Source organism: Neovison vison, chromosome 5 (assembly GCF_020171115.1).
Source record: "Neovison vison isolate M4711 chromosome 5, ASM_NN_V1, whole genome shotgun sequence".
Lineage (NCBI taxonomy): Eukaryota > Metazoa > Chordata > Mammalia > Carnivora > Mustelidae > Neogale > Neogale vison.
Window position 1 is genome coordinate 44,964,766 of NC_058095.1, and position 24,991 is coordinate 44,989,756.

At 40.0% G+C, this 24,991-nt stretch overlaps 1 protein-coding gene across 8 annotated transcripts in view; it reads left to right on the forward strand.

Annotated features, from left to right (window-relative positions):
- SPAG9 (sperm associated antigen 9) overlaps positions 1 to 24,991 on the forward strand; it is a 140,620-nt gene that overhangs the window by 109,926 nt on the left and 5,703 nt on the right. For 4 of the 8 annotated variants that reach the window (XM_044248661.1, XM_044248662.1, XM_044248665.1 and 1 more), the window contains 15 exons: positions 444 to 573; positions 2,829 to 2,918; positions 3,296 to 3,463; positions 3,899 to 4,070; positions 5,268 to 5,486; positions 5,966 to 6,161; positions 7,680 to 7,805; positions 9,012 to 9,092; positions 9,853 to 9,920; positions 12,634 to 12,782; positions 13,948 to 14,119; positions 15,990 to 16,103; positions 17,539 to 17,577; positions 18,516 to 18,692; positions 21,314 to 21,463. In XM_044248661.1, the coding sequence (XP_044104596.1) occupies positions 444 to 573; positions 2,829 to 2,918; positions 3,296 to 3,463; positions 3,899 to 4,070; positions 5,268 to 5,486; positions 5,966 to 6,161; positions 7,680 to 7,805; positions 9,012 to 9,092; positions 9,853 to 9,920; positions 12,634 to 12,782; positions 13,948 to 14,119; positions 15,990 to 16,103; positions 17,539 to 17,577; positions 18,516 to 18,692; positions 21,314 to 21,463 (2,051 nt within the window). The remainder of the gene's footprint in view (positions 1 to 443; positions 574 to 2,828; positions 2,919 to 3,295; positions 3,464 to 3,898; positions 4,071 to 5,267; positions 5,487 to 5,965; positions 6,162 to 7,679; positions 7,806 to 9,011; positions 9,093 to 9,852; positions 9,921 to 12,633; positions 12,783 to 13,947; positions 14,120 to 15,989; positions 16,104 to 17,538; positions 17,578 to 18,515; positions 18,693 to 21,313; positions 21,464 to 24,991) is intronic. The other 4 variants (XM_044248663.1, XM_044248664.1, XM_044248668.1 and 1 more) reach the window with 1 other exon arrangement.

A 24,991-nucleotide genomic window follows, 5' to 3' on the forward strand; every position in this document is an offset into this window, starting at 1 on the left:
ACTAACCTTTATTATCTTCCTAAGAATATATGGAGTTATTGATCTTTAACCACTTCTAGCACAAATGGGAATTCCCTGGCATGAGAAAATTCTCAGTAAATATTTTCTGAATGAACAAAGAAAGGGGAGGAACTAAAAATATTTAAGAATTTTTCCCTTTCATGTGGCCAAAATCTGAAACCTAATAGAAATCGGATGACTGATGATTCAACATAATAAAGTAAGCTACTTGCTAATCTGTTAAAGTTTGACTGCTGTACCCACTGTACAACTTTAAAAGGCCGGCTTTAGGCTAATACTTCTCAGAAAGGCAGATCTCGAAGTAATCTTAACTGAAATTTTGTAATTTTTTTTATTGTCATTTTTGCTGTCTCAGCAGGAAAGGGGAGATTTGCTGTTGTTATATTCCCTTAATTAAAAAGGGAAATTTCTTTGCATTTTAGAACTGAAGCTAGCTTAGCCTCGCGCAGAGAACAGAAGAGAGAGCAGTATCGGCAGGTAAAGGCCCACGTTCAGAAGGAAGATGGTAGAGTGCAGGCTTTTGGCTGGAGTCTGCCTCAGAAGTACAAACAGGTAAGGTGTGAACATGGTAAGAGCATCTAGTGGGAAGTGCTAGGGGAGAGGAGTATGTCTGGGCAGGAAGGAATTTAAATACCTGTCTCAAACCTGCTCATTTTAAGTTCGTGGACTTGGCACACACTTGCAGAAGGGTTGATGGTAGTGGTTCTCAGGCTGGTTTTTGGAGCCTCAGAACTCAAAAGAAATGCCTGAGTCTGGGAGGAGGCAGGGGGTCAACAGGAGGTTTACCAAGTGCACGGACTTGAGGTAATCTTTTATTTTGTTGTTGTTGTTGGTTTTTGTTGTTTTGTTTTGAGGGATAATTGACATACAGCATTATATTAGTTTCAGGTACACAACATAATGATTTGATGTTTTTATGTATTGTGAAATCATCACCATAGTAACTGTAGTTAACATCATCAGCAAACATGGTTACAGATTTTTTTCCTTGTAGTGAGAACTTTAACCTCACTTAGCAGCTTTAATTGTGCAGTACAGTATTACTAGTTAGAGTTGCTGTGCCGTACATTACATCCCGAGGACTGATTTTGGAAGTTTGTACCTTTGACCTCCTTTACAAAGCACTTCACCTGTCTCTCACCCCTGCCTCTAGCAGCCGCCAGTTTATTCTCTGTGTTTATGAGCTTTGTATGTTTGTTTGTTTAAGATTCCACACAGAAGTGAGATCATACAGTATTTGTTTTCCTGTGTCTGAATTTACCTCCCTTAGCATAAAGCCCTCAAGTTCCATTCATGTTGTCACAGATGGAAAACATATTCTTTTTTATGCCTAAATAATATTCCTTTGTATTTATAAACCACATTTCCCTTACACATTCATTTATTTATGGGCACTTAAGTTGTTTCCATGTCTTGGCTATTATACGTAATGCTACAGTGAACATGGAGGTGCATATATCTTTTCAAGTTAATGTTTTTGTTTTCTCCAGATGAATACTCAGAAGTGGAATTGCTGGATTGTATGGTAGTTTTATTCTTAATTTTTTTTTAAAAAGTCATCTCTGTGCCCGGTGTGGGGCTTGAACTCATGACCCCGAGATCAAGAGTCGCATGCTCTACCAACTAAATGAGTCAGGCACCCCTATTTTTTATTTATTAGTAGCCTCCGTACTGTTTTCCATAATGGCTGTTCCAGTTTACATTCCCACTATCAGTACATAACGTTTGCTTTTCTCCACATCCTTGCCTTCTTATCTTTTTGATAATAGCAATTCTGACAGGTGTGAGATGATATCTCATTGTGGTTTTGATTTGCATTTCCCTAATGATTAGTGATGTTGAGCATCTTTACATGTACCTGTTGGCGGTCTGTTATCTTCTTTGGAAAAATATTCAGATCCTTTGCCCATTTTTTAATCTGTTTGTTTGTTTTTGCTATTGAGTTGCATGTGTATCTTGCTGTACTTTAATTGAAGATTTCATTTTTTAAAAAATATCTTTTTTAGGGACACCTGAGTGGCTCAGCAGGTTAAGCCTCTGCCTTTAGTCCAGGTCATGATCTCAGGGTCAAGCCCCACATCAGGCTCACTGCTTGGCAGGGAGCCTGCTTCTCTCTCTCTCTGCCTGCTTCTCTGCCTACTTGTGATCTCTCTCTCTCTGTGTCAAATAACTAAATAAAATCTTAAAAATATATATATCTTTTTTAGATTTATTTATTTATTTCAGAGTGAGAGAGAGGGAAGGAGGGAGAGAGGGAGAGCACATGCACGGTGAGCAGTGGAGAGGGGAGGGGCAAAGGGAGAGGGAGATCGATGCAGGGCTCTATCCCAGGACCCCGAGATCATGACCTGAGCCATAATTCAGAGTCAGCCTTTTAACTGACTGAGCCACCCAGGTGCTCAGAAAAACCTTTGTTTTTTAGAAGTTTTAAGAAGCCATTGTCATGTAACCTTCCAAACTGTTGACTTAAACCTCAGTTCAAGTTTACACGAACTTTACTTGTCTACTTCCGTATTCACTTTCCCTGAAAGACTCACACATGAGTACACATACACACGCGCAAGCATACTAACATGTACATGAAGTAGTGTATCTCTTCTGAGCTCCCATAGTATCTTGTTTATTTTTTCTAACTGCCACTTGACTTTCTGCTTTTTTTTCAAATAAGAATAACAGAATTAACTTGGACATGATTTCAAAGAGGAAGGATGTACCAGCATTGCTTGCCCATGGTTCAGTGGTTCTGTGAGCTCACTTTTGATGAGACTTACCAATGTGTCTTTCTCACTCCCCCACCTAATTATTAGGTGACCAATGGCCAAGGGGAAAACAAGATGAAAAATCTACCTGTGCCTGTCTATCTCAGACCTCTAGATGAGAAAGATACATCAATGAAGGTAAATTAATTTTGAAGTTAAAGGAAATATTTCTTAAACTCTGGATGGATTTTCTTTCTAAAACCAGAAAAGTTTAAATTCTGCTTTTGTGGGTGAGGTTATTGTTTATTTTATAATTTTAAACTGGGATACTTTCAATATTAAAGACCTGTATTCATGGGTGCCTATCTGACTCAGTAGAACGTGCACCCCTTAATTTGAGGGTCTTGAGTTTGAGCTCCACACTGGGGAGAGTTTACTTGAAAGAAAGGAACAACAACAAAAAGACCTATATTCATAATCATTAGATTTTTAAAGAAATGTGAAAAGTTCTAAACATTTTTAGAAAGAAAATGACTTACTTACCCTCCCCCCAACCTTTTTTCAAACCCAAAAAGCTGTGGTGTGCTGTTGGAGTCAATTTATCAGGTGGGAAGACCAGAGATGGTGGTTCTGTTGTTGGAGCAAGTGTATTTTACAAGGATGTTGCTGGTTTGGATACAGAAGGCAGTAAACAGCGAAGCGCATCCCAGAGTAGCTTAGACAAGTTAGACCAGGAACTTAAGGTAAGTGTATGCACTAATGTTTGACCTCCTGGTTGTAGCTTTTTGGTTCAAAACTGAACTTCTGGTCCAGCTTCTAATTGGGATTATTATGCAGGTTCCTTACCCTCTCTTTCAGATCCATTTTACTGAGGTGTATTTTACATATGATAAAGTATATATACTTGAAATGGGTACAGTTCGAAGAGTTTTGACAAATGTATATACCCATTTAAGAACCATCAAAATCAAGATAGAGAACATTTTTATCATTAACCTGCTTTAACTGCTATTTTTTACTCTACTATTTAATAATTGAAAGGTGGTTGTATTTTTAGCCTTTTCAAATCTGAAAACAAACGCAAAAGAGTATTACCCTTTATTGTTATAGCATAGCTGTATGAATATGTACACATACATATCATTTTAAACATTCATTTTCTTACTCTGTACACATAGGAACAGCAGAAGGAGTTAAAAAATCAAGAAGAATTATCCAGTCTAGTCTGGATCTGTACCAGCACTCATTCAGCTACAAAAGTTATCATTATTGATGCTGTTCAACCAGGCAACATCCTAGACAGTTTCACTGTTTGCAACTCTCATGTTTTGTGTATAGCAAGTGTACCAGGTAAGAGGAAGCCATGTCCCTCTCCCTACCGTCTACACCTTTTTACTGACAGGAACTGACTTGTGTGCTGGAGGTACAGTTATGCACTGCTCTCATGGAATTTATGTTCTAGCTAGGGAGGACCAAAAATAGACTGGAAATAAATGACTAAGATTTTCAAATATTATAAAGATAATAAAACAATGGTAACACAAGAAGATGCCTGGTGGACAAAGAGCAAGGGACTATTTAGATTGATGAGAAAGAGAAGGCTTCTGAAGTTAGGGATTAAATATTAAATAATGTTAAAACATTGGTTTAAAATGGGTGCTCACGATATGTCTACACAATGCAATATTATTTAGTCATAAGAAGGAATGTAATTCTGTTACATGCTACAACATAGATTAATTTTGGAAGCATGCTAAGCGAAGTAACCCAGACACACAAGGGCAGATGTTGTATGATTCCATTTATATGAGCCATCTAGACTAGGCAGATTCATGAAGACAGAGGTAAATTAGAGATTAATAGGAATAGGGGCGGGGGAGGCTCGGGGAACAGAGTTAATGAGGACACATTTTCTGTGAGGTGTGCTAGAAAAATTTCAGACATAAATAGTTGTGGTTGCATGGCATTGTGTAAATAAATAATGCCACTGGGTTGTACACTTAAACATGTTGAAATATGGCAGGTTTGATGTTACGTATGTATATTTTACTGCAACAAAATATTTTAATGTGCTGTGAATAAGAACAGCCTTCTGAATAAAGGGAACAAGAAATTTATCTTTATATGGTAAATGCTCAGTTTTTCAATGTATTACTAATATCTTAAGACACTGTGTACACCTAGGGCGATGAGCTTTTAATAGTGGTGGAAGTCCATATTGCAAATAGTATACTTGATAATTTAAAAAAATTATTTTACTGACTTGTTGAATATTAGATTTCCTTGTTTTTAACTCATTAGGTGGCTGCTGAGGAACTCATTAAGAACAGAAGTGTCACTTCTGACATTTTCATGTTTAGCTATGCTTGCAGTAATAGAAGTATTATCTTAATTTTTGAAGTTGCTTTCTCATTTTGTGAAGGTTAATTTAAATAAAATCTAAAGTTACCATGCTGGCGGTATATTTAAGTAGTTGTCCCATCTGCACGCTCTTATTTCAAACCTTACTTACTTAGCTATTAGAAAAAGGTTTATCTTGTTTTTCAGGAGCAAGAGAAACAGACTACCCTGCAGGAGAAGAGCTTTCAGAATCTGGACAGGTAGACAAAGCGTCTTTATGTGGCAGCATGACCAGCAATAGCTCAGCAGAGACGGACAGCCTGTTGGGGGGCATCACAGTGGTTGGTTGTTCTGCAGAAGGTGTGACAGCAGCTGCCACTTCCCCTAGTACTAACGGTGCTTCTCCAGTGATGGAAAAACCACCAGGTATTACTCTCCTCTTACATGTCATCAGTATGGAGTCAGAGCCTATCCCAGAGGCCTCATTACAGACTCCTACTCGATTTGGATCTTCAAGTAATGAGGGTGAAAAGCTCTAAAGAAGACACTGGAATACTGTTGTAATGCCTATTAAAACAAGAATTCTGTGTGGCTCAGTTGGTAGGCGTCTGCCTTCGGCTTGGGTCATGATCCCAAGGTCCTGGGATCAAGGCCCACGTTGGGCTCCCTGCTCTTCAGGAAGCCTGCTTCTCCCTCTCCCACTCCCCCTGCTTGTGTTCCCTCTCTCGCTGTCTCTCTCTGTCAAATGAGTAAAATCTTTAAAAACAAGAACAAACCCAAGAATTCTGTATTTCATGGCATAGGGTGGAGGAGGATGGGGTAGGTGGAGTGGAATTCTGTAGCGGTGGTTTGTGTGGGGAAAAGCTCAAACTCAGAATAGTTAACAAGTTTTATTTATTTTGTAGAAAAGGAAGCAGAAAATAGTGAGGTTGATGAAAACGTTCCAACAGCAGAAGAAGCAACAGAAGCCACAGAAGGCAATGCAGGGTCAACTGAAGACACTGTGGACATCTCCCAGCCCGGTGTGTACACGGAACACGTCTTCACAGATCCTCTGGGAGTTCAAATCCCGGAAGACCTCTCGCCGGTGTATCAGTCAAGGTATGCAGATGGGTCAGCAACTTAGGAAACCAGGAAAGTGCTCACATGAAAGGAACAAAATCCTCTCAAGCAGCCACAGTATCCGCACTAGGTCTCCATCTCTCCTTCCACTGCATCTGCTCTGGATTCCCCTCCCCTCCCCTTATGTTCTCTATTCCTTCTAACTTAAAAAACAAAACAAGGTGAAAAAAACACACAAAGAAGCCCTTGCGTATAGGTGCAATAGTCAAAATCTTCCTGGTCATTTTCTCTTCTGATATGATTTGTTTTTTCATTCCCATTCAAACTGTAACTGTGCCATTTTCCTCCCCAGCCCTCCTTTCACTCCAACCCCAGTTAGCTGTGAAATTCACAGTCTAGATTTCCCACGTGGGTTTGGATGACTTTTTAAAATTTTGTTTTCTGGCAATTAGCTCTTCCTTTAAAGCAAAAGGAAATCTAGGCCCATTTAATGAATTCATTATTTTCTGCCTTCCTATGCCTTTATAGAAAGCTGATAGAGATCTGTCTAAATGTGATTCTTTTTTTTATTTAATATTCCTCCTCTTGTTTATAGAGTGACAAGTGTCTATTAACATTTGTCAATATAAGAATAAAGTCATCTTGGGTGCCTGGGTGGCTCAGTCGGTTAAGTGTCTGCCTTCAGCTCAGGTCATGATCCCAGGGTCCCAAGTCAGACTCCCTGCTCAGCGGGGAGCCTGCTTCTCCTTCTTCCTCTGTTTGCAACTCCACCTCCTTAATGCTCTCTCTCTCTCTCTCTCTCTGTCAAATAATAAAAAGAATCTCAAAAAAAAAAAAAAAAAGTCCTTTTTTAGGAATAACAACTTTTTCTCTCTTAAATTTGATAGCCCACTTACCTTTTTCTAAAAATGTTCTGACAGTCCAAAGAAGGAAGGTCTTAGGAGAGAATATGAGTGTGTTTTAGTATAATAATTTATTTTAGAAAAAAAAAATTTTAAAGATTTTATTTAAGAGAGAGAGCAAAAGAGAGCATGAGCTGAGGGAGAGGCGGACTCCCCACTGAGCAGGGAGCCTGATGCGGGGCTTGGGACATGACCTAACGCAAAGGCAGACTCTTAACCTAATGAACCACCCAGGCGCCCCTAGAAAATTCTTTATACTCCTTCTGTGTGTGTGTGTGTGTGTGTGTGTGTGTGTGTTTTGTCTTCTAACAAACCATGCCTTCCTCTTCTTTTCCCTAAGAAAAAAAATTTAAAAATTCAAAATAACCCTAAGGGAGAACCGTAATTATAAGTCTGGATGTTAACTGCTATATTACGATGTCTTAACTCCCTTGTCTGCACCTTGGTTCTCTTTAGTATGTTAATGTTAGTTCTGGTACAGCTGCTGAAATATTTATGATAAGCTTTTAAATTTGGGTTTTCTGGAATGCTGGTGTTTGATTTTTTTTTTTTTTCAAGCTGTTAAACTAAAAATAAACGAAAATGTGGAAATGTTCAGTGCTTGAAAACTGCAGCTAAGCATACTCAGATGCTTTCCTTTTCCCCACCTTGCTAGTAATGACTCGGATGCATATAAAGATCAGTTATCAGTATTGCCAAATGAACAAGACCTGGTGAGAGAAGAAGCTCAGAAGATGAGTAGCCTTTTACCAACTATGTGGCTTGGAGCTCAGAATGGCTGGTAGGTGCCAACTCTTAATACTAGCTTTTGGAATCAGAAGATAAATAAGTAAAATGTGGTGCATAGGCATACAACAAAAAGTGCATATTAAAGCAGAGAACTTTATGTACTTACAAATTTTGAGATGATATTCTAATTAACTCATAAACTGGACTTGCATTGTTTATGAGTGCTAAATCATATAGTTCTTTGTCACAGAATATTGCCTTTATGTAATATTCTTGGAAGAAGAGGTAAATAAAACTTGAAAATCTGGGTGATCCAGAAATAGAAGATCCTGAACAGCCCAGAGACGGAATTATGGGTGCACAGAAGGCTTACATAGGCTAGAGTGTATTCAGGAAATACCAACGATTAATCTGTTCGGCTGCACAAAGGCCCAGTTCATTCTGAACGTAACTGCGAAACACACTAGGGAGACCAGACAGATCCCAGTCTGAAAGCCTAAGAGATGATGACGAACATTATGTGGTTTGTTCACATTCTAGTACGATGAGGAGTCTCCAGAAACTGTGCTTCTGCACAGGTTAAGTAAGGTCACTAGTACATCTTTTCCTTAGGAGTCTTAATACTGCAGAGTGGAGGGTCAAGCAACTTTTTCTCTGAAGCATCAGATAAGAAATGTATGGGGCTCTGTGGCCACATGAGCTCTCACAGCTTCTCAGCTCTGGCGTGCTGGCACAGACAGCCACCGTGCGGGCAGCACGCACGTAGGGAGCACAGCTGGGCTCCTGGAACGCTGTGTGGATGCTGAAAGCCTCAGATGTCAACAGATACTCTTGATTTTTCCCAGCCATTTAAAAATGTGAAGATCATTTTTCTCTCGCACACTATATGGAGACAGATTTGGCCTGCAGGCCATAGCTTGCCACTTTCTGATGTAAGCTAGTGTGTCATCAGAAAGTTATAGTTTGGTGTAGTAGAAGAGTAAGGCCATTTTTTAAAACGGATTGTAGCCAAGGATTCTGAAGTCTGTGGGAACCTGAAACTAACTGACCATGCATTGTTCTAGTTCTGACTTTTCGCTCTTCTGTGTTCCTTTTGCGTAAGCAGCTTATTTCTTTATGTTAGACTCTCGTTGTTGTTATTTCCTAAGATTTTTGTGTTACTCTTCTTACCTCCTAAGGGAACTTTGTGGTCATTATTGGATGTAAGCAACAACTTGCTGTTCTGTGTGCCTTACCAGTCTTGATTTTGTTCTTGCAGTTTATATGTGCATTCATCTGTAGCCCAGTGGAGGAAATGTCTCCATTCTATTAAACTTAAAGATTCGATTCTCAGTATTGTGTAAGTTTTATTTTAGAAATTCTTCTTTCAAAAATATGTATTTTGGTATAAGCTATCTTTGGTATATAAGCTATAAGTCAGTATCCAGATTTTTCTTTCCCACTTGTGGAATCAGAGAAGCTGAATGAGATTGAAACTCTTACTTACTACAAAGTGAAATAATTTCTATATAGAGCTTTAAGTCTAACTTGTCAGGTTGATTCCTCACCATCTTGTCAGGTGAGTTCTGTAGTACTCTGGGGAGAGAACCAATGAATACCTATTAATTTGTTTGTTTGAGGGTGGTCTTTAGAATTGGTGAGTTGTGGACTGGGGCATTGATTCACTAGTCCTTTCCTGTATGTCTCTATCAAAAACTCCAAAGTCCACAGAGCTGACTTAGTTCCATTTAAGGCACCTCTCTTGTGTCTGTGGCCCTTCTGTGACAAGAGCAGCTTGGGGCCAGAAAGTGAAATAAGAAAGTCTGCACAGGCTTTTTGTTTAGTTCAGCTGACATTTTCATAGCAAGACTTTCTCAAGAAGAGTGTGTTCTGGGGCGCCGTGCTGGGTCAGTATAGAGTATGTGACTCCTCATCTTGGGGTCGTGACTTTGAGCCCCACACTGGGCGTAGAGATGACTTAAAAAAAAAAAATCTTTAGGTTCTGGTATATCTGGAATATCATGGATTGGCCCTCTGAGGGCCTGTGAACTAGTTCAGTAGCATGTGGTCCCTCCCGCATTCCCAAATGGAGAGTCCTGAAATCCCTTTTCCTGTTGCAGACACGTGAAAGGAATTGTGTTAGTGGCCCTGGCTGATGGCACCCTTGCAATCTTTCACAGAGGAGTTGGTGAGTTGTTATGAATATATGATGTGCCCAATTTGTTGCTTTGCAAAATCATTTTCTAGCAGATTGGCCTGTGTTTTAAAGAAACAATACCTAATAAGAGAAGAAATAAAGCTTTAGGGCGCCTTGGTGGCTCAGTTGGTTAAGCAACTGCCTTTGGCTCAGGTGCTGATCCCGGAGTCCCAGGATTGAGTCCCGTATTGGGCTCCCAGCTCCACGGGGAGTCTGCTTTTTCCTCTGACTTTCTCCCCCTCGTGCTCTCTCTCACTTGTCTCTCTCTCAAATAAATAAAATCTAAAAAAAAAAAAAAAAAAAAAAAAAAAAAGTGAGAATAAAGGTTTAAACTGAACACTAACAGTATATGACTTCAGTAGATAGTGAGTGCACGTGTTTATTATTTCAGGATACTTTGGCATAATGTGAGATGGGGGCACTTGTTTCTCGTTCATACACTTCTTCAGTTAGGAGACATTTAATGAGAGGGAAGGTTGGCATTTTTGTTGTTCAGTATTTTTTTTTTAAGATTTTATTTATTTATTTGACAGATAGTAGGCAGAGAGCCCAATGTGGGGCTCGGCCCCAGGACCCTGAGATCATGACCTGAGCCAAAGGCAGAGCTTTAACCCACTGAGCCACCCAGGCGCCCTTGTTGCTCAACATTTTTAAGATAATTTGCATCCATTAAAAAGTTTTTAATTGGCGGGCGCCTGGGTGGCTCAGTGGGTTAAGCCGCTGCCTTCGGCTCAGGTCATGATCTCAGGGTCCTGGGATCGAGTCCCGCATCGGGCTCTCTGCTCAGCAGGGAGCCTGCTTCCCTCTCTCTCTCTCTGCCTGCCTCTCTGCCTACTTGTGATTTCTCTCTGTCAAATAAATAAATAAAATCTTAAAAATATATATATAAAATTAAAAAAAAAAAGTTTTTAATTGGATATGGTTTAGTCATTTTCGTGTCCTATTATTTTTATTCTTCCTCTTTAAAACCAGTGTATTTATCATCTGCAGATGGGAGGGGTGGTCAAGGTCCAAAAAGGTGCCTTGAGTTAAAAGGGAACTAGAGAAGTGAGCATATGACACTTCCTAACTCCTTGATACATGTATCAGCTAAAAATTATCATTCATTTCCTACCTGCTAGATTGCTAGAGCAGGAAAATATTCCATAAGCATAGATACACTAAATTTGGATTTTTAGCAAGTCTCATATGTTTTTGGGCTTGGAAAAATAAAGAGTAGATGATGACTAGGTGTCTTGGTAACTGGTACCTAGAAATTGCTGTTTAATGACTCGATATCATCAGAGGTGGGGGGCTCCCTTTTACCTTGTTTAGACCCTTTGTAGACTCTCTGAGCTTAATCCTCACAGCAATTTATGAAGAAGTTTCTGTTGTCATCCTCATTTTATAGATGAAGAAACTGGAGGCACAGGTTTTCAGTCACTTAGTGGTCAGTCAGCTAAGAAGTACAAAAGCCTAGAAAAAATGTGGTAATAAATGTTTTGGGGGGGGCGCCTGGGTGGCTCAGTGGGTTAAAGCATCTGCCTTTGGCTCGGGTCATGATCCCAGGGTCCTGGGATCGAGCCCCGCATCAGGCTCTCTGCTCACGGGAAGCCTGTTTCCTCCTCTGTCTCTGCCTGCCTCTCTGCCTACTTGTGATCTTTGTCTGTCAAATAAATAAATAAAATCTTTTAAAAAATAAATAAATAAATGTTTTGGCAAGCTGAACCCAAAATTATATTGAAGAACAGACAAAAGACATAATAAGTATAAATGTAAAGTTCTGCATTGGGGTTCAGAAGAGTAGAGAGGGGGCAACATGTCTGAAGAATGAGAAGTACCTAAAGGTCGACCCCAAACTTAATACAGGTTACTGAACACCTTCAGCCTCTTAGAACCCTGTGTCCAGAACAGGACTGGTGATCACCCTGCTCCGCTGCGGTAGACTGACAGCATGTTAAACGAACACAGAGTTAGGATGAAGGGTCTGCAAACTGTAATACATACAGAGCACATCCCAAGAGTGCTTCATTTTTAGAGGAGAAAACATAGGGCAGGAATGAAGTGGGACTGAGTTCTTCTGTGCCCATTGCGCAAAGCTACAGACTGATAGTTGATTCTAGGATCAACTAGTTAGGTGTGGGGAGTATTTTTCGGACGGTTACAGCTTTTGGAAAATGGAACAGCCGCTTTGTGAGGCAGTACGTTTTCTTTCACTGAAATTGTTCAAGCAGACTACAAAAGCAAGCTTTCAGTGGCTGATTCCCATTTGTATTTCTGCTATCAGAGGTTATTGAGTGTGTAATTCCTGAAGTGTTAGTATTATTAGCAATGTGTTGTCCTTAACATTTACAATATAAATCAAAATGCAAGTGAGAGAGAGAGAAAGGTTATCCAGAAAATAATACTAAATCCATTCTGATTCTTAAACTGTTATTACAAATGGATAACTGGTATCTGATTTATCACATCACTGCGAGTGAGTGTGGAAATCCAGGCCACGGTGGCTCATTGGACATCTTCCCCAACTGTGCAGTAAGTAGACAGAAGGAGAGAATTCAGTCTCCGCAAAGAAAAGATAAACTATGCGGTATTTTGCAGTGATCACTTATAATTGTATTAATGCACCCAAATACAATGTTTCTTATGTTAAAATTGAGTGAAAGGTGATATGCATTAACTTATATATTAACTTATATGCATTAATTTACTTCTTATTTTAAAGATGGACAGTGGGATTTGTCCAACTATCACCTGTTAGACCTTGGGCGGCCTCACCATTCTGTCCGGTGTATGGCTGTGGTACATGACAAAGTCTGGTGTGGCTATAGGAACAAAGTCTATGTGGTTCAGCCGAAGGCTATGAAAATAGAGGTAAGTTAACCTATGCTTTCTTTAGTTACTGAATTTGCCTTTTCTGAAGACTATAGTTATATTTAACTTATTTAGAAACTGTTTTCTGAGTCTAAAGGGCACATCAGTGATGGATTGGAGGATAGCTTTTTTTTTTAAGATTTTTAAATTTTATTTTTTGGAGAGAGAGAGCTGGGGGAAGGAGCAGAGGGAGAGAAAGAAGCAGATTCCCCGCTGAGCAAGGAGCCCGATGTGGGGCTCCATCCCCAAGATCCTGGGATCGTGACCTGAGCCGAAGGCAGCCGCTTAACTGACTGAGCCACAGGTGCCCCTGGGTGACAACTTTCTGTGTTACTTCACCTCTCTTGCCACTTTTGACTATGGTGGGAAATGGTTTTTTTGTTTGTTTATTTTATTTTATTTTTTTTTTTTAAGGAAGGAGGATTCACACATGAATGTTTAAATGTGTGTCTGAATATCCATAGATGTAACACGTGTATTATTGGGATTCTTGGTTCTTGATATATGTACTTACGTGTGGGTATTGTGGGAGGAGGTTTCCCCTGTCTCTGTCACTCCATGTGGATCTAGGAAAATTCATACCTGTGTCAGAGATTGAGAAATAAGATTGCAATTGGCAACTTGTTTTAAAAATAAAAACCTCTTAGCATTGCTCTCTTAAAAGTTTTGCCGCAATATACAAATTCATTCTAATTGTTAAAGAAAAAGGGCAGGAAAAGTTTAAGGTAAAAGTCCTTATCCCTTTTTTCCAAATCTAGTTCCTGCATGCAGAGATACACACACAGAGCAATGTAGGTTCCTTTTTGTTTAATTTAAAATAGGCTTTTACTTCATGCGTTGCTCTGCAGCAATACAAAATCCCGAGTTCAAATTCAGGCTTTTTGTTGAACACTGTTACAGAGTCTGGATATGCCAGTGTTACTTTGGTAAGTTGATACCCTGCACAGTGCCCAAGTCCAGCATCCTGAAGCTGTTTGTTCTGCGTTTTGTTCCACAGTCTGGGATAAAAGCATTTGTGTATGTCAGAGTTATCCTATTTAGTAAATAGTATTTACACGCCTCTTCTAATACCTGGTCTGCCAGATTGCTGTGTAAATTAGCACAGCTTTTAAACACGAACTCCTGTTTAATTAAAATAACATTGTGATTGAACAATCTTTCCTAGAAATCTTTTGACGCGCACCCCAGGAAGGAGAGCCAGGTGCGGCAGCTTGCGTGGGTGGGGGACGGCGTGTGGGTCTCCATTCGTTTGGACTCCACACTTCGTCTCTATCATGCACACACTTACCAGCACCTACAGGATGTGGACATTGAGCCTTATGTAAGCAAAATGTTAGGTAAGCTTCCAAAGCATTCTATCTATGTCAGTTGAAGAAAATGTTTTATTTTTAAATGGTCTCAAATGCTAGGTAGAACAAATGAATAAGTTGCCTCAGGACTGGTGAGCTCTTATCACTCAAAGTGTCAGGCAGATGCTCCGTGTACCCTGTGGCTCTTGACAGAAATTTGGGATCATTTTTGACTCCTTTCTTATTCCGCACACCTAATCCATCACTAGGAGCTGTCAAGTCTGTCTCCAAAAATATCTTAAATCAGTTACTTCTTTATCTCTACCATTATCCCTGTAGGCCAGGCCACCATCCTTACCCCGCTAGATAACCGTGAAGCTCTTAACCGGTCTCTTTGTTTCCACTGCAGTCTGTTCGCTGCATAGTAAGCAATGTGCCAGTACCACCGTGACATACTTACGTAACACCAGCCACTTTTAGAATATTCCTGCCTTAGGTGAGGTGACGTTTTGTGACAACACCAGAAGAACTGGTCCAGGGGCCTGGACCACTCTCCTCACTCACTCTGTCTGCTCACACTGACCTGAGCTCACCAGGTTCCTTCCCACTTCGGGCTCCTCATATGTGTTATATCCTCTGCCAGAGAAGTTCTTCTTGGTCCCTTTTGACTTGGTTTTCAGGCTGAAACTTATGTGTCACCTGGAGAATAGACCTTGCCTGATTTCCCAATTTTATAAAGGTCTTCTCATGCTTTCTCTTCATGGGCTTATTACTGTGGTTGCATCAATAATATTTGATTCTAGTTTGTTGTCTTTCTTGCCACAAAGACCAGAAGACTCACAAAGAGCTGGGACCATCTCTGGCATATTCCATCCTATATCCTTAGTCTCTAATCTAGCACTCTGAGTATTAGGAATGTCATAAATGCAAACTAATTTTAGGAATATACTTTTCTTTAAAGACTTTATTTTAGAGAGAGAGAGAGCGGCACAAGCGGGGAGGGGTTCGATGAGGAGGTAGAAAGAGAAAGAATATAACGCAGACTCTACACTGAGCACAAAGCCCAGTGGGGGGCTCGATCCCAGGACTGCAGGATCATGACCTCAGATGAAACCAGGAGTCCGGTGCTTAACCAACAGCCACCCAGGCCCCCCAATTTCAGGAATATATTTTGACCATAGGTTAAAGATCTCTAGCTTAGACTGAATGGTAATTAAGGCTTGTAACACTGTTTGTGATCATATTCTCAGTTCTTGTAAGTAGAACTTGTGAGTAACTAAATGTTATTTGTCTTAAACGTATGATTATCTGTTTAAGAATTTTTCTTTCAAGACTCAGAAAATAAAATCAGTTGTTAAAAGTTCCTTTCAAATAAAAATGTGCATCTGTTCTCCCTCGATTACATGCCTGTGATACCCTAAGATTTCAAAACTGCTCTAGAATCAAAATGTATAAATAAGGAAAGACTGTAAGTTCTGCTAAAGATTGTTTTTATCTATGCAAATAAATTTAAGGCAAAGTAGAACTCTTTCGACTTATAAAAACAAAGGACCTTGGGTTTTCCAATCTGGCAAACTCTGTTTTTTTTTGTTTGTTTGTTTTGTTTTGTTTTGGGTTTGGTTTGGCAGCTCCGTAATTAAATCTTGTGTCATACCTCTTGATTAACAGTATTTTTTTTCTCAATGATAATGTAATGTCAGCCACTTACAGAATTTTCTTTTTCCATTAACAGTGAGTTATCAGGCAGGTGATAAAGCCCAATGAAAGGTCGCTTTGATATGCACCTTTAGGAAACATCCAACTAGCTCTGATTACATTTCTTCTGTCTTGTATTAATCTAGCCATTCTAAGGGATTTGGAGCTTAAGACATCATCTGTTCTAGTTTCTCAATAAAGATTTTTCCCACCCACTGTACAGGTACTGGAAAACTGGGCTTCTCTTTTGTGAGGATCACAGCTCTCATGGTGTCTTGCAATCGTTTGTGGGTGGGGACAGGAAACGGTGTCATCATCTCCATCCCACTGACAGAAAGTAAGTATATTTTTAGCTGACTGTCACAGTGCAGACAGAAGAGTTGCAGGGTGTAGTTGTGTCCAGAATTCAGGCAAAGGGAATGATTTTGGTATTAGCAAATCTATGGTAATCCAGGAACTCAAGCTGATGACAAAGACCTAACTGTTGTTCCTTCATTACTTCTACAAAACGTATACATTGTAGCGAATTAATAGTGTCTGTCGGGACCAACCTTTATAACTAAAAATGTTCCATTGTGGGAGGCTTTTCTTCGTAATTCAGGGATCACAGTCCTATTTCATTATTTAAATAAAGGCTGAAGTCTGGCTTTCTTAAGGGTTAGTACATCAATGTCCAGAAACAGGGCCTAGAATCATTCTGGTTCTTCATATCCCTCTGGCAGTTACTATAGGATATTCCACTTGACTTATTTGAGGTTTTGAAAATATGGGAAAAGACTCTTAGGTTAGCAAGTGCTTGTGATGCTGGAGACAAGCCTTCTCCTGTATGTGAAAAGGATGTGAACAAAATGTACATTGTATGTTTTTTACATTATGTTTCATTATTGTTATTTTTGTGAACAAAGTGTACATTATATGTTTTTCATGTTATGTTCCATTACATTGATTATTCATCAAATAAGCATTTTTGTGTTACAGAATTCATGGGCCGGGAATGGTTTGAAAACAAGTGCCATAAGTCCAGAAAATAAGTTGATAATTAGATCAAATAATTCTGAGGAATTGCCTGCCTTTCTTCAGGGAGAAGGGGAGATGCTTGAAGGTGGTCTGTCTGGAGCCTTTGAAGAATCCAAGTTCTTAATCCCAACTGTCTTTTGTGCAATTACTTATAAATCTGCATGAGTTCATCTCCCTTCTTTATAAAAGAGAATTCCATTTTAGCATAGCTATTTGAACCCGATTTCTTTTTTTTTCTCTCTCTCTCTTTTTTTTTTTTTAAGATTTTATCTATTTATTTGACAGACACAAGTAGGCAGAGAGGAAGGGAAGCAGGTTCCCTGCTGAGCAGAGAGCCTGACACGGGGCTCAATCCCAGGACCCTGAGATCATGACCTGAGCCGAAGGCAGAGGCCTTAACCCACTGAGCCACCCAGGTGCCCCTGAACCCGATTTCTTAAAGAAAAGGGGGAAGTATTTGCATTTAGGAAATGCTCCCTGTTAAGTTCTTATTCTCTGAAATCGCTTTATAATTAAGAAAAGCAAAATCACAGTGAATCAGATATTCCTTTTTGAGCAGAGATGGTCTACAGAAGCTTTGGTAAGAACTTTCCATGTTACTTGGTATCACACCAAGTTGGATTCTGTTACTGTAGTGAGGAGCTTAGAGCGCCAATAGCAGACAGAAGAGAAGCCGCGAGAGTGGAGGCTCATGGTAGTGCTCGTCCCCGCTGCCATGCACCTCTCCATGTCCCTTTCCTCCTCTCTCACTGTAGCCGTAATCCTCCACCAGGGACGCTTACTGGGGCTGAGGGGTAAGTGCAGATCCTGAACCCAGCTCTTCTTCCTGGCTTCTCATGGCCACCAGGAGGCTGTCCTCCGGCTCTAGATGCCCTCTTGAATGTTCCTCAGTGCCATCCTCTCACGATCACTGCATCGCAGCAGGCGTTCTCTGTTGGTTTTATTTTTTAACGTTTGTTCCACGGCCACCAAACTACTGCTCAGCAGCTTCATGTATTTATCATCTTTCGTTGCAGCTGAACTTTCTTCCAGACTTTGTTTTCCTTCCAGTAAAAACACGACGCATCTCTTAAAACTGCCATTAATCTCCATTGTTTACTCTTATTACCAACCATGTTTCTTTCATTCACTTACTGGCCCATGGAATGGGGATGTTTTGTGAGTCTGGTTGTTCTTCAGTAATGCAGCAAGCCCTCAGTCTGGTGTAGATAAAAGCTACTCTGTTAGAGTGGCTGCATCCTCTTAAACACAGCTTCTTAGCACCCGCTCAAGGGAGATATTCTTACCACAGGGGAGGAAAATCAGAAAATAAAAGTATGAAATTTTTATTTAATAATATACCCATTTACTTTAAACGGTATAACTGGTTAGTTTTCTAAAATGGGGATTTAAAAAATACATAAAAATAAAGCAGACATACCCAAGATTCAAACCTGGTTTTTTAAAACTAAGTTTGTTTTTGTTTTAATTAACAGATGTGTTTAAAAAGTAAGTGTAGTTATTGCTAGACTGGCAAAATCCCCTGCTCCATTTACTGAGGTACTTAAAAATAACTAGCATGCTATGTTACCTTTTTTTTTCCCCAGCTTTGTCTTGAGTTGGCATTGCTGCCATTGTTTTTACCTCAACTGGCTGTAGCTTTTAGATACTATCATAAGGATTAACCAGTAACATCCTACATCATTGCTGCTTCCAGCGGGAAAATGTTTGGTGTTTGGTTTTTCTGTTGCAGCGAATAAAACCTCAGGAGCACCAGGAAATCGTCCCGGCAGTGTAATCCGCGTGTATGGTGATGAAAACAGCGATAAAGTGACTCCGGGGACATTTATACCCTATTGTTCGATGGCACATGCACAGCTTTGCTTCCATGGGCACCGGGATGCTGTGAAATTCTTTGTGGCAGTCCCAGGTGAGTTAGATTATTCTGTCAAGAGGCTGCATATAACTGTCTCTCCTCTATCCCTTGGTTCCACTACCTAGCCTAATGCTAAGAACTGGCATTACAAATAATTCCAGTATAATATACGAAAAGTTATAATGGAGGCATAGATAAAGCACTGTAGGGATATTTGAATGAAATTGTTTTGGAATCTCTCTTCTCTCCCCGAAAACAAACTTGTTGAATTTTATTTAAGAGACTTGCTCGCTTTTGAAAAGTGGTGGTACTGTTTTGTCACCACAGAATATCAGAAACAATCATGGCCTAATAAAGGAGATGGTAGACAGAAGCCCCTCTCGTCAAAGTCATATACAGGAAGAGAAGGAGACCATGGTTTGGTGCCTTTCTCTGTTGTGGCAAAGGGCAGCAGACTAGGAGTCCCCGCCTCGCCACTTGCCTAGTTATCTTGAGCAAGTCACTTCACTTCTGAGACTCGTCCTCATTTCCTAAGTGGACATGACTAATCTCTGCTTTGCTGACCTCATTTTTGTGAAAATCAACGAAAGTACTTTGGAACTATATAGCACCATCTAGATGAAAGGTGCTAGTGGTGCTGTCCAGGGAAAAATGTTCTGTCCATTAGGAATACTAAACTGGGGGCGCCTGGGTGGCTCAGTGGGTTAAAGCCTCTGCCTTCGGCTCAGGTCATGATCCCAGGGTCCTGGGATCGAGCCCCACATCGGGCTCTCTGCTCCGCAGAGAGCCTGCTTCCTCCCCTCTCTCTCTCTGCCTGCCTCTCTGCCTACTAGTGATCTCTCTCTCTCTGTCAAATGAACAAAATCTTTAAAAAAAAAAAAGAATATTAAACTGATATGACTGATTGTGTGCAAGCAGGACCCACATTTTGAATTCTTTTCCTTCTTGAGACATAAGTTTTGGAGCTCTACAAAGTTCAACTTGAACTTCACCACACCAGCTGCGTGACATTGGACATGATAGTGTTTCCGTGTGTTAGAGTTCTTCAGAGAAGCAGAACCAATAGGTATAAGAGAGAATAAGTGATTGATTTAATTTAAGGAATTGGCTCATGTGATTCTGGGGGCTGGCAGGTCTGAAATCTGCAGGGAGTCCAGCAGGCTGGAGACCCAGGAAAGAGTTGATGTTGCAGCTGGAGTCCAGAGCCTTCCTTCTTCCTCAGGGGACCTTTTTCTCTGAAGGTCTTTAGCTGATTGGAGGAGGCCCACCGACATTATAGAGAATCATCTGCTTTGCTCATGTCCACTGATTTAAGTGTGAATTATATCTAAAAAAACACCTTCACAGCAATACCCTAGACTGAAGTTTGGCCACAGGTCTGCGCACCAGAGCCTAGTCAGGATGGCACATAAACCTAACCGTTGTCCTCATTTTCCTGAGGGTGTTCCAAAGATGAAATGATTCAGTGTGCAGAGCTGGCACCTGGTACCCTAACCAGTTACTCAGTATTCTTAACAACATGGTAATGAGCTTCCTGAAATATACACCTTGTATATTTACATAGTCATTTCCTTAGGATAAATTCCTAAAAATGGAATTGCTGATAGCAGTATCTTTTTGCTTTTGTGAAAAAAGAGTCCTAGAATCCCTTTTGAGTCTTCTTTGTATTCCTCTAATCCCAACCTGTTCCCCTTTTCCTCTCCATCTGTTACCACAGTCTTAAAACTGACAAGTATCCTGCCCATGTTTTTATATTTTTACATTTGAACAAATCTATAAACAATGTATAGTCTTTTTTTTTGTATCTTTGAACTTAGTTATGTTGCATATATATTCTTCAACTTTTCTTTTTTTTTAAAAGATTTTTATTTATTTGACAGACATAGATCACAAGTAGGCAGAGAGACAGGTGGAGAGAGAGGAAGGGAAGCAGGCTCCCTGCTGAGCAGAGAGCCCGATGCAGGGCTCGATCCCAGGACCCTGGGATCATGACCTGAGCTGAAGGCAGAGGCTTTAACCCACTGAGTCATCCAGGCGACCCTCATTTTTTTTTTAATTTGTTAATGTTTATACCTAAAAATCTAGTTCATTTAACTATGCATAATAAAGGTTTTCAAACCATTTCATGCAAGTATTCTACCTTAGAACTTAAATTTAGAATAAATGGCACATTTGCTAGTAATTTTATTTGAGTAAGCTAAATTATAAATAAGATGTAATTTTCTTAAATATGAGAGGAATACCATGGATTCAAAATCCATTTAAATATTAATTATGAATATCCGAACTCATAGGGCTTGCATTGAAGACCTTATCTCTTTTTTACAAATGCACATGTACCCTTTCTTCTGCCCCTCAGGTCAAAAAGATGTAGATTGTAATAGTCTGAAGCAGGCAGTGAAGATCAGCCTGGCCATACACAGATCTCATAATGGGTCTCATAATGACCCATTCCTGCTTTGGTACAAAATGGCTCTACTTAGATTTTCAAATTGGGTTCTTAAGACTTTTATAGATATTTTCAGATCATGTAGAGGCTTCTGGCATCCCCAGTACTTTGGTTGTACCAGAATATATTTACCATTTTGTTCAACTTTCTGAAAATATTCAGAGAAAACGAGTCTTCCCCACCCTAGTCTGATAAGTAACATCCACTTCTGTTCTTGCACAAACAGGTCAAGTTGTCAGCCCACAAACTGGCAGTAGTGGCACAGATCTAACAGGTGACAAGGCAGGGCCATCTACACAGGAGCCCGGCAGCCAGGCGCCCCTGAAGTCTATGCTCGTCATCAGTGGAGGAGAGGGCTACATTGACTTCCGAATGGGTAAGACATGGATTCTGGGAGCTCAGTCTCCACTTGTATCCTGTAACTTGAATTTTCACTCATAGTAAACAAGAAACTACTCTGATAACGGATTTCTAAGAGGTTTTCTTTCAATTCTTTACTTGCAAAAGGACTTTATAGTTCCCTTTTTCCTTCTTTCTTTTTTTTTCCAGTTTCTTTTCATACCACAATGTGTGTGTTTGAAGGAGCATTCAAAAATAGCAGGGTTTGGGGTGCCTGGCTGGCTCAAAAGAGCATGCAGCTCTTGATCTTGGGGTTGTGGGTTCGAGCCACCCACCCTGTAGTGGGTGTAGAGATTACTTTAAAAAAAAAAAAAAAAAGGAATAGATAAAGCAGTATGATGGGGAATTAGTAACTAATAGCATGTAGGGAAAGGGGGGGTGACCATTTACTCAGAGATAAAGACTATCAGAACAGAAGAGGGAGATCTGGAGGTAGAGAGAGGAATTTGATGCTGGGCATCACCTTGATGAAGAACATGGAAGCTGGGAGTTGTCAAGGTGGAAGATGGCCACTGGGCTTTGGGTTATAAAGATTTTATGTCTCCGGTTACCTGGGTGGCTCAGATGGTTGAGTGTCTGCCTTTGGCTCAGGTCATGATCCCAGGATCCTGGGATTGAATCCTGCATGGGGCTCCCTGCTCAGCGGGGAGTCTGCTTCTCACCCCCACCACCCTCCCCCTGCTTGTGCTCTCTCACTTTCTGTCAAATAATTAAAAATAAAATCTTAAAAAAATATATTTTATATCTCAGAAGGGAGGGATTTGGAGACCATTTGTATCCAGTGGTGCTAAAAACCACAAGGGTTGATGAGCTCACCCAAGGAGTAAGAAGAGGTTCTAGGATAGAGAACCCTGTATTATTATTCAGTTTTAAAGAACTATTAGAGCCTATGAAAGAATCTGAGAAAGAATGGCCAGAGGGGGACCACAAAAGCAGAGATCTGATGTTTGATGTTTGGGAAAGTGTAGTGCTTTGTAAACTTTAAGAGACTATGATGTAAATTTACTTATTTGCTATAAATAAAGGGATCCTTGGATGTGCCTGAAATCACAATGATTCAGAAAGTTCCTAAACATAAGGGTTTAGAGAATGTAATGTTGTAGACTGGTGACTTATACTTTATACGTTATGAGTTCTGTAAGAAAGTAGAATGAAATTTACTGTCCTGTAAAGGACAGTGGGCCACATAAATTAGTATAAATCAGAATATCTGATGCAAAAGACTTACACGTTTTTAAGGGGAGTAGTTAATGTGAAGTTTAGGAATTGATTAATTCTGGTGATGTCAGCGGGAATGAAGTTAGTTTAAAATATTTTAAGTAGGGGTGCCTGGGTGGCTCATTGGGTTAAAGCCTCTGCCTTCGGCTCAGGTCATGATCCCAGGGTCCTGGGATCCAGCCCCACATCGGGCTCTCTGCTCAGCGGGGAGCCTGCTTCCTCCTCTCTCTCTGCCTGCCTCTCTGCCTACTTGTGATCTCTGTCTGTCAAAAAAATAAATAAAATCTTTAAAAAAAAAAATTAAGTAATTGACTATTGGTGCAGAATTCCTTGTTAGAAAGGGACTCCATGTAGCTGGAGTGATTAGGGCCACTTTTCCTTAGAGTGCAACACGGCAGTTAGAACCATACTGAAGACTATGTTAATAAAATCTCTCTGATTTTTCCATGTCCACTAGAAATTCCTTTCATTGTGGAGCCTGGTGGAAACAGCATAAAAATTGCTTAACCACATTTGTCAGTATCTCTAGTTAATCCAGCCTAAAAAGCAGACTTGTCTTAAAGCATAGGTTAATTCTTTTTAAAAAAAAAAAAAAAAAAAAAAGCATAGGTTAATTCTAATATGTATATATGCTTTTTTAAAAAAGTGAATTTGGTCTTTTTTTATTCCATTTCCACTTCCTGTAATAGTTTAACAGTGAAAAATAGATCCCAACAATCCCATGTTTTGGGGGTTTTGTTTTGTTTTGTTTTTAATTCTAGTGTAGTTAACTTCCAGTGTTGTAAAAGCTTCAGGTATACGGTAGTGACTCAGCACTTCCATCTGTCACCCCTGCCCCTCACAGCAGGTGTGCTCTTCATCCCCTCCACCTGTTCACCAGTCTTCTAGTTTAGTGGTTTAATTAAGTCGGATGTAGAACCCTAGGAAACAGTGATTCTAAACAGCAGAACCTTCAAAACAAAACAACTCAAATACCAACAGCTTTTGATCTCGGCCAACTAATTTGTCATTACCTTTGTAATTTTTTATTTTTTTGAATGATTTTTATTTATTCATTTGGGTGGGGAGGGGTAGAGGGAGAGAGAGAATCTTAAGTAGGCTTCCACGCTGGGCATGGGGCTGGTCTCCCCACCCTGAGATTTTGATCTCAGCTGAAATCAAGAGTCGGATACTTAACTGACTGAGCCACCCAAGAGCCCCTCATTGTAATTTTTTTTAAATTTAAAAACCAAACTCAGTTTTTTACATTCTTTGGTTTTGTCTTGAGTCTTCGAGACCATGTTCTACTGCACAGTTTGACATTGCTATGAAAGGGCCACAGGGTTAGGGAGAGTTTGGCCTACAGAGAAAAGTACCAACTTTTCTTTTTTTTAATCAATAGGTTTAATAACTGATTAGATGCAAATGACAATGACAAGAAAATTAATAAGCTAGACAAAGATAGAAGAAAATATGCAGATAAGTTTTACAAATAACTAAATATTAAAATATATAAAGGAAAAACTGAGTAATATTCATATTTTAATATGCCTAAAAAGAATAAAAAACCAAAGACTATAGAGATTAAGAAAATACGATCAGGAAAACCTAAAAGCTAAGTGACTACACACAAACAATATCCAAAACTGCTGAATTCATTTTGTAAAGAATTATTGTCACAAAGCAGGTTTCAATAAATGTTGAAGAATTATAGAGTAGATACTGTTTTCACAGGGAAATTCATCTCTAATCATATATTTTTTAGGGTATATTCATTTTTTTAAAAATTACCATCTAATGTATTATTTGTGTCAGGGCTACAGGTCAGTGATTGATCAGCTTTATAGAACACCCAGGGCTCATTACTACACATTCCATCCCCAGTGTCCATCACCCAGTTACCCCATCCCCCCGCCCCCCTCCCCTCTAATAACCCTCTGTTTGTTTCCTAAGATTAAGGATCTCTTATGATTTGTCTCCCTCTCTGGTTTTGTCTTATTTCATTTTTTCCTCTCTTCCCCTATGATCCTCTGTCTTGTTTCTTAAATTCCACATATCATTGAGATAATACAATAATTGTCTTTTTCCAGTTGACTTATCTCGCTTATTAGCCTAATACCCTCGAGTTCCATCCACATCGTTGCAAATGGCAAGATTTCTTTCTTGCGGGCGCCTGGGTGGCTCAGTGGGTTAAGCCTCTGCCTTCGGCTCAGGTCATGATCCCAGGGTCCTGGGATCGAGTCCCGAGTCGGGCTCTCTGCACAGCGGGGAGCCTGCCTCCCCCGCCTCTCTGCCTGACTCTCTGCCT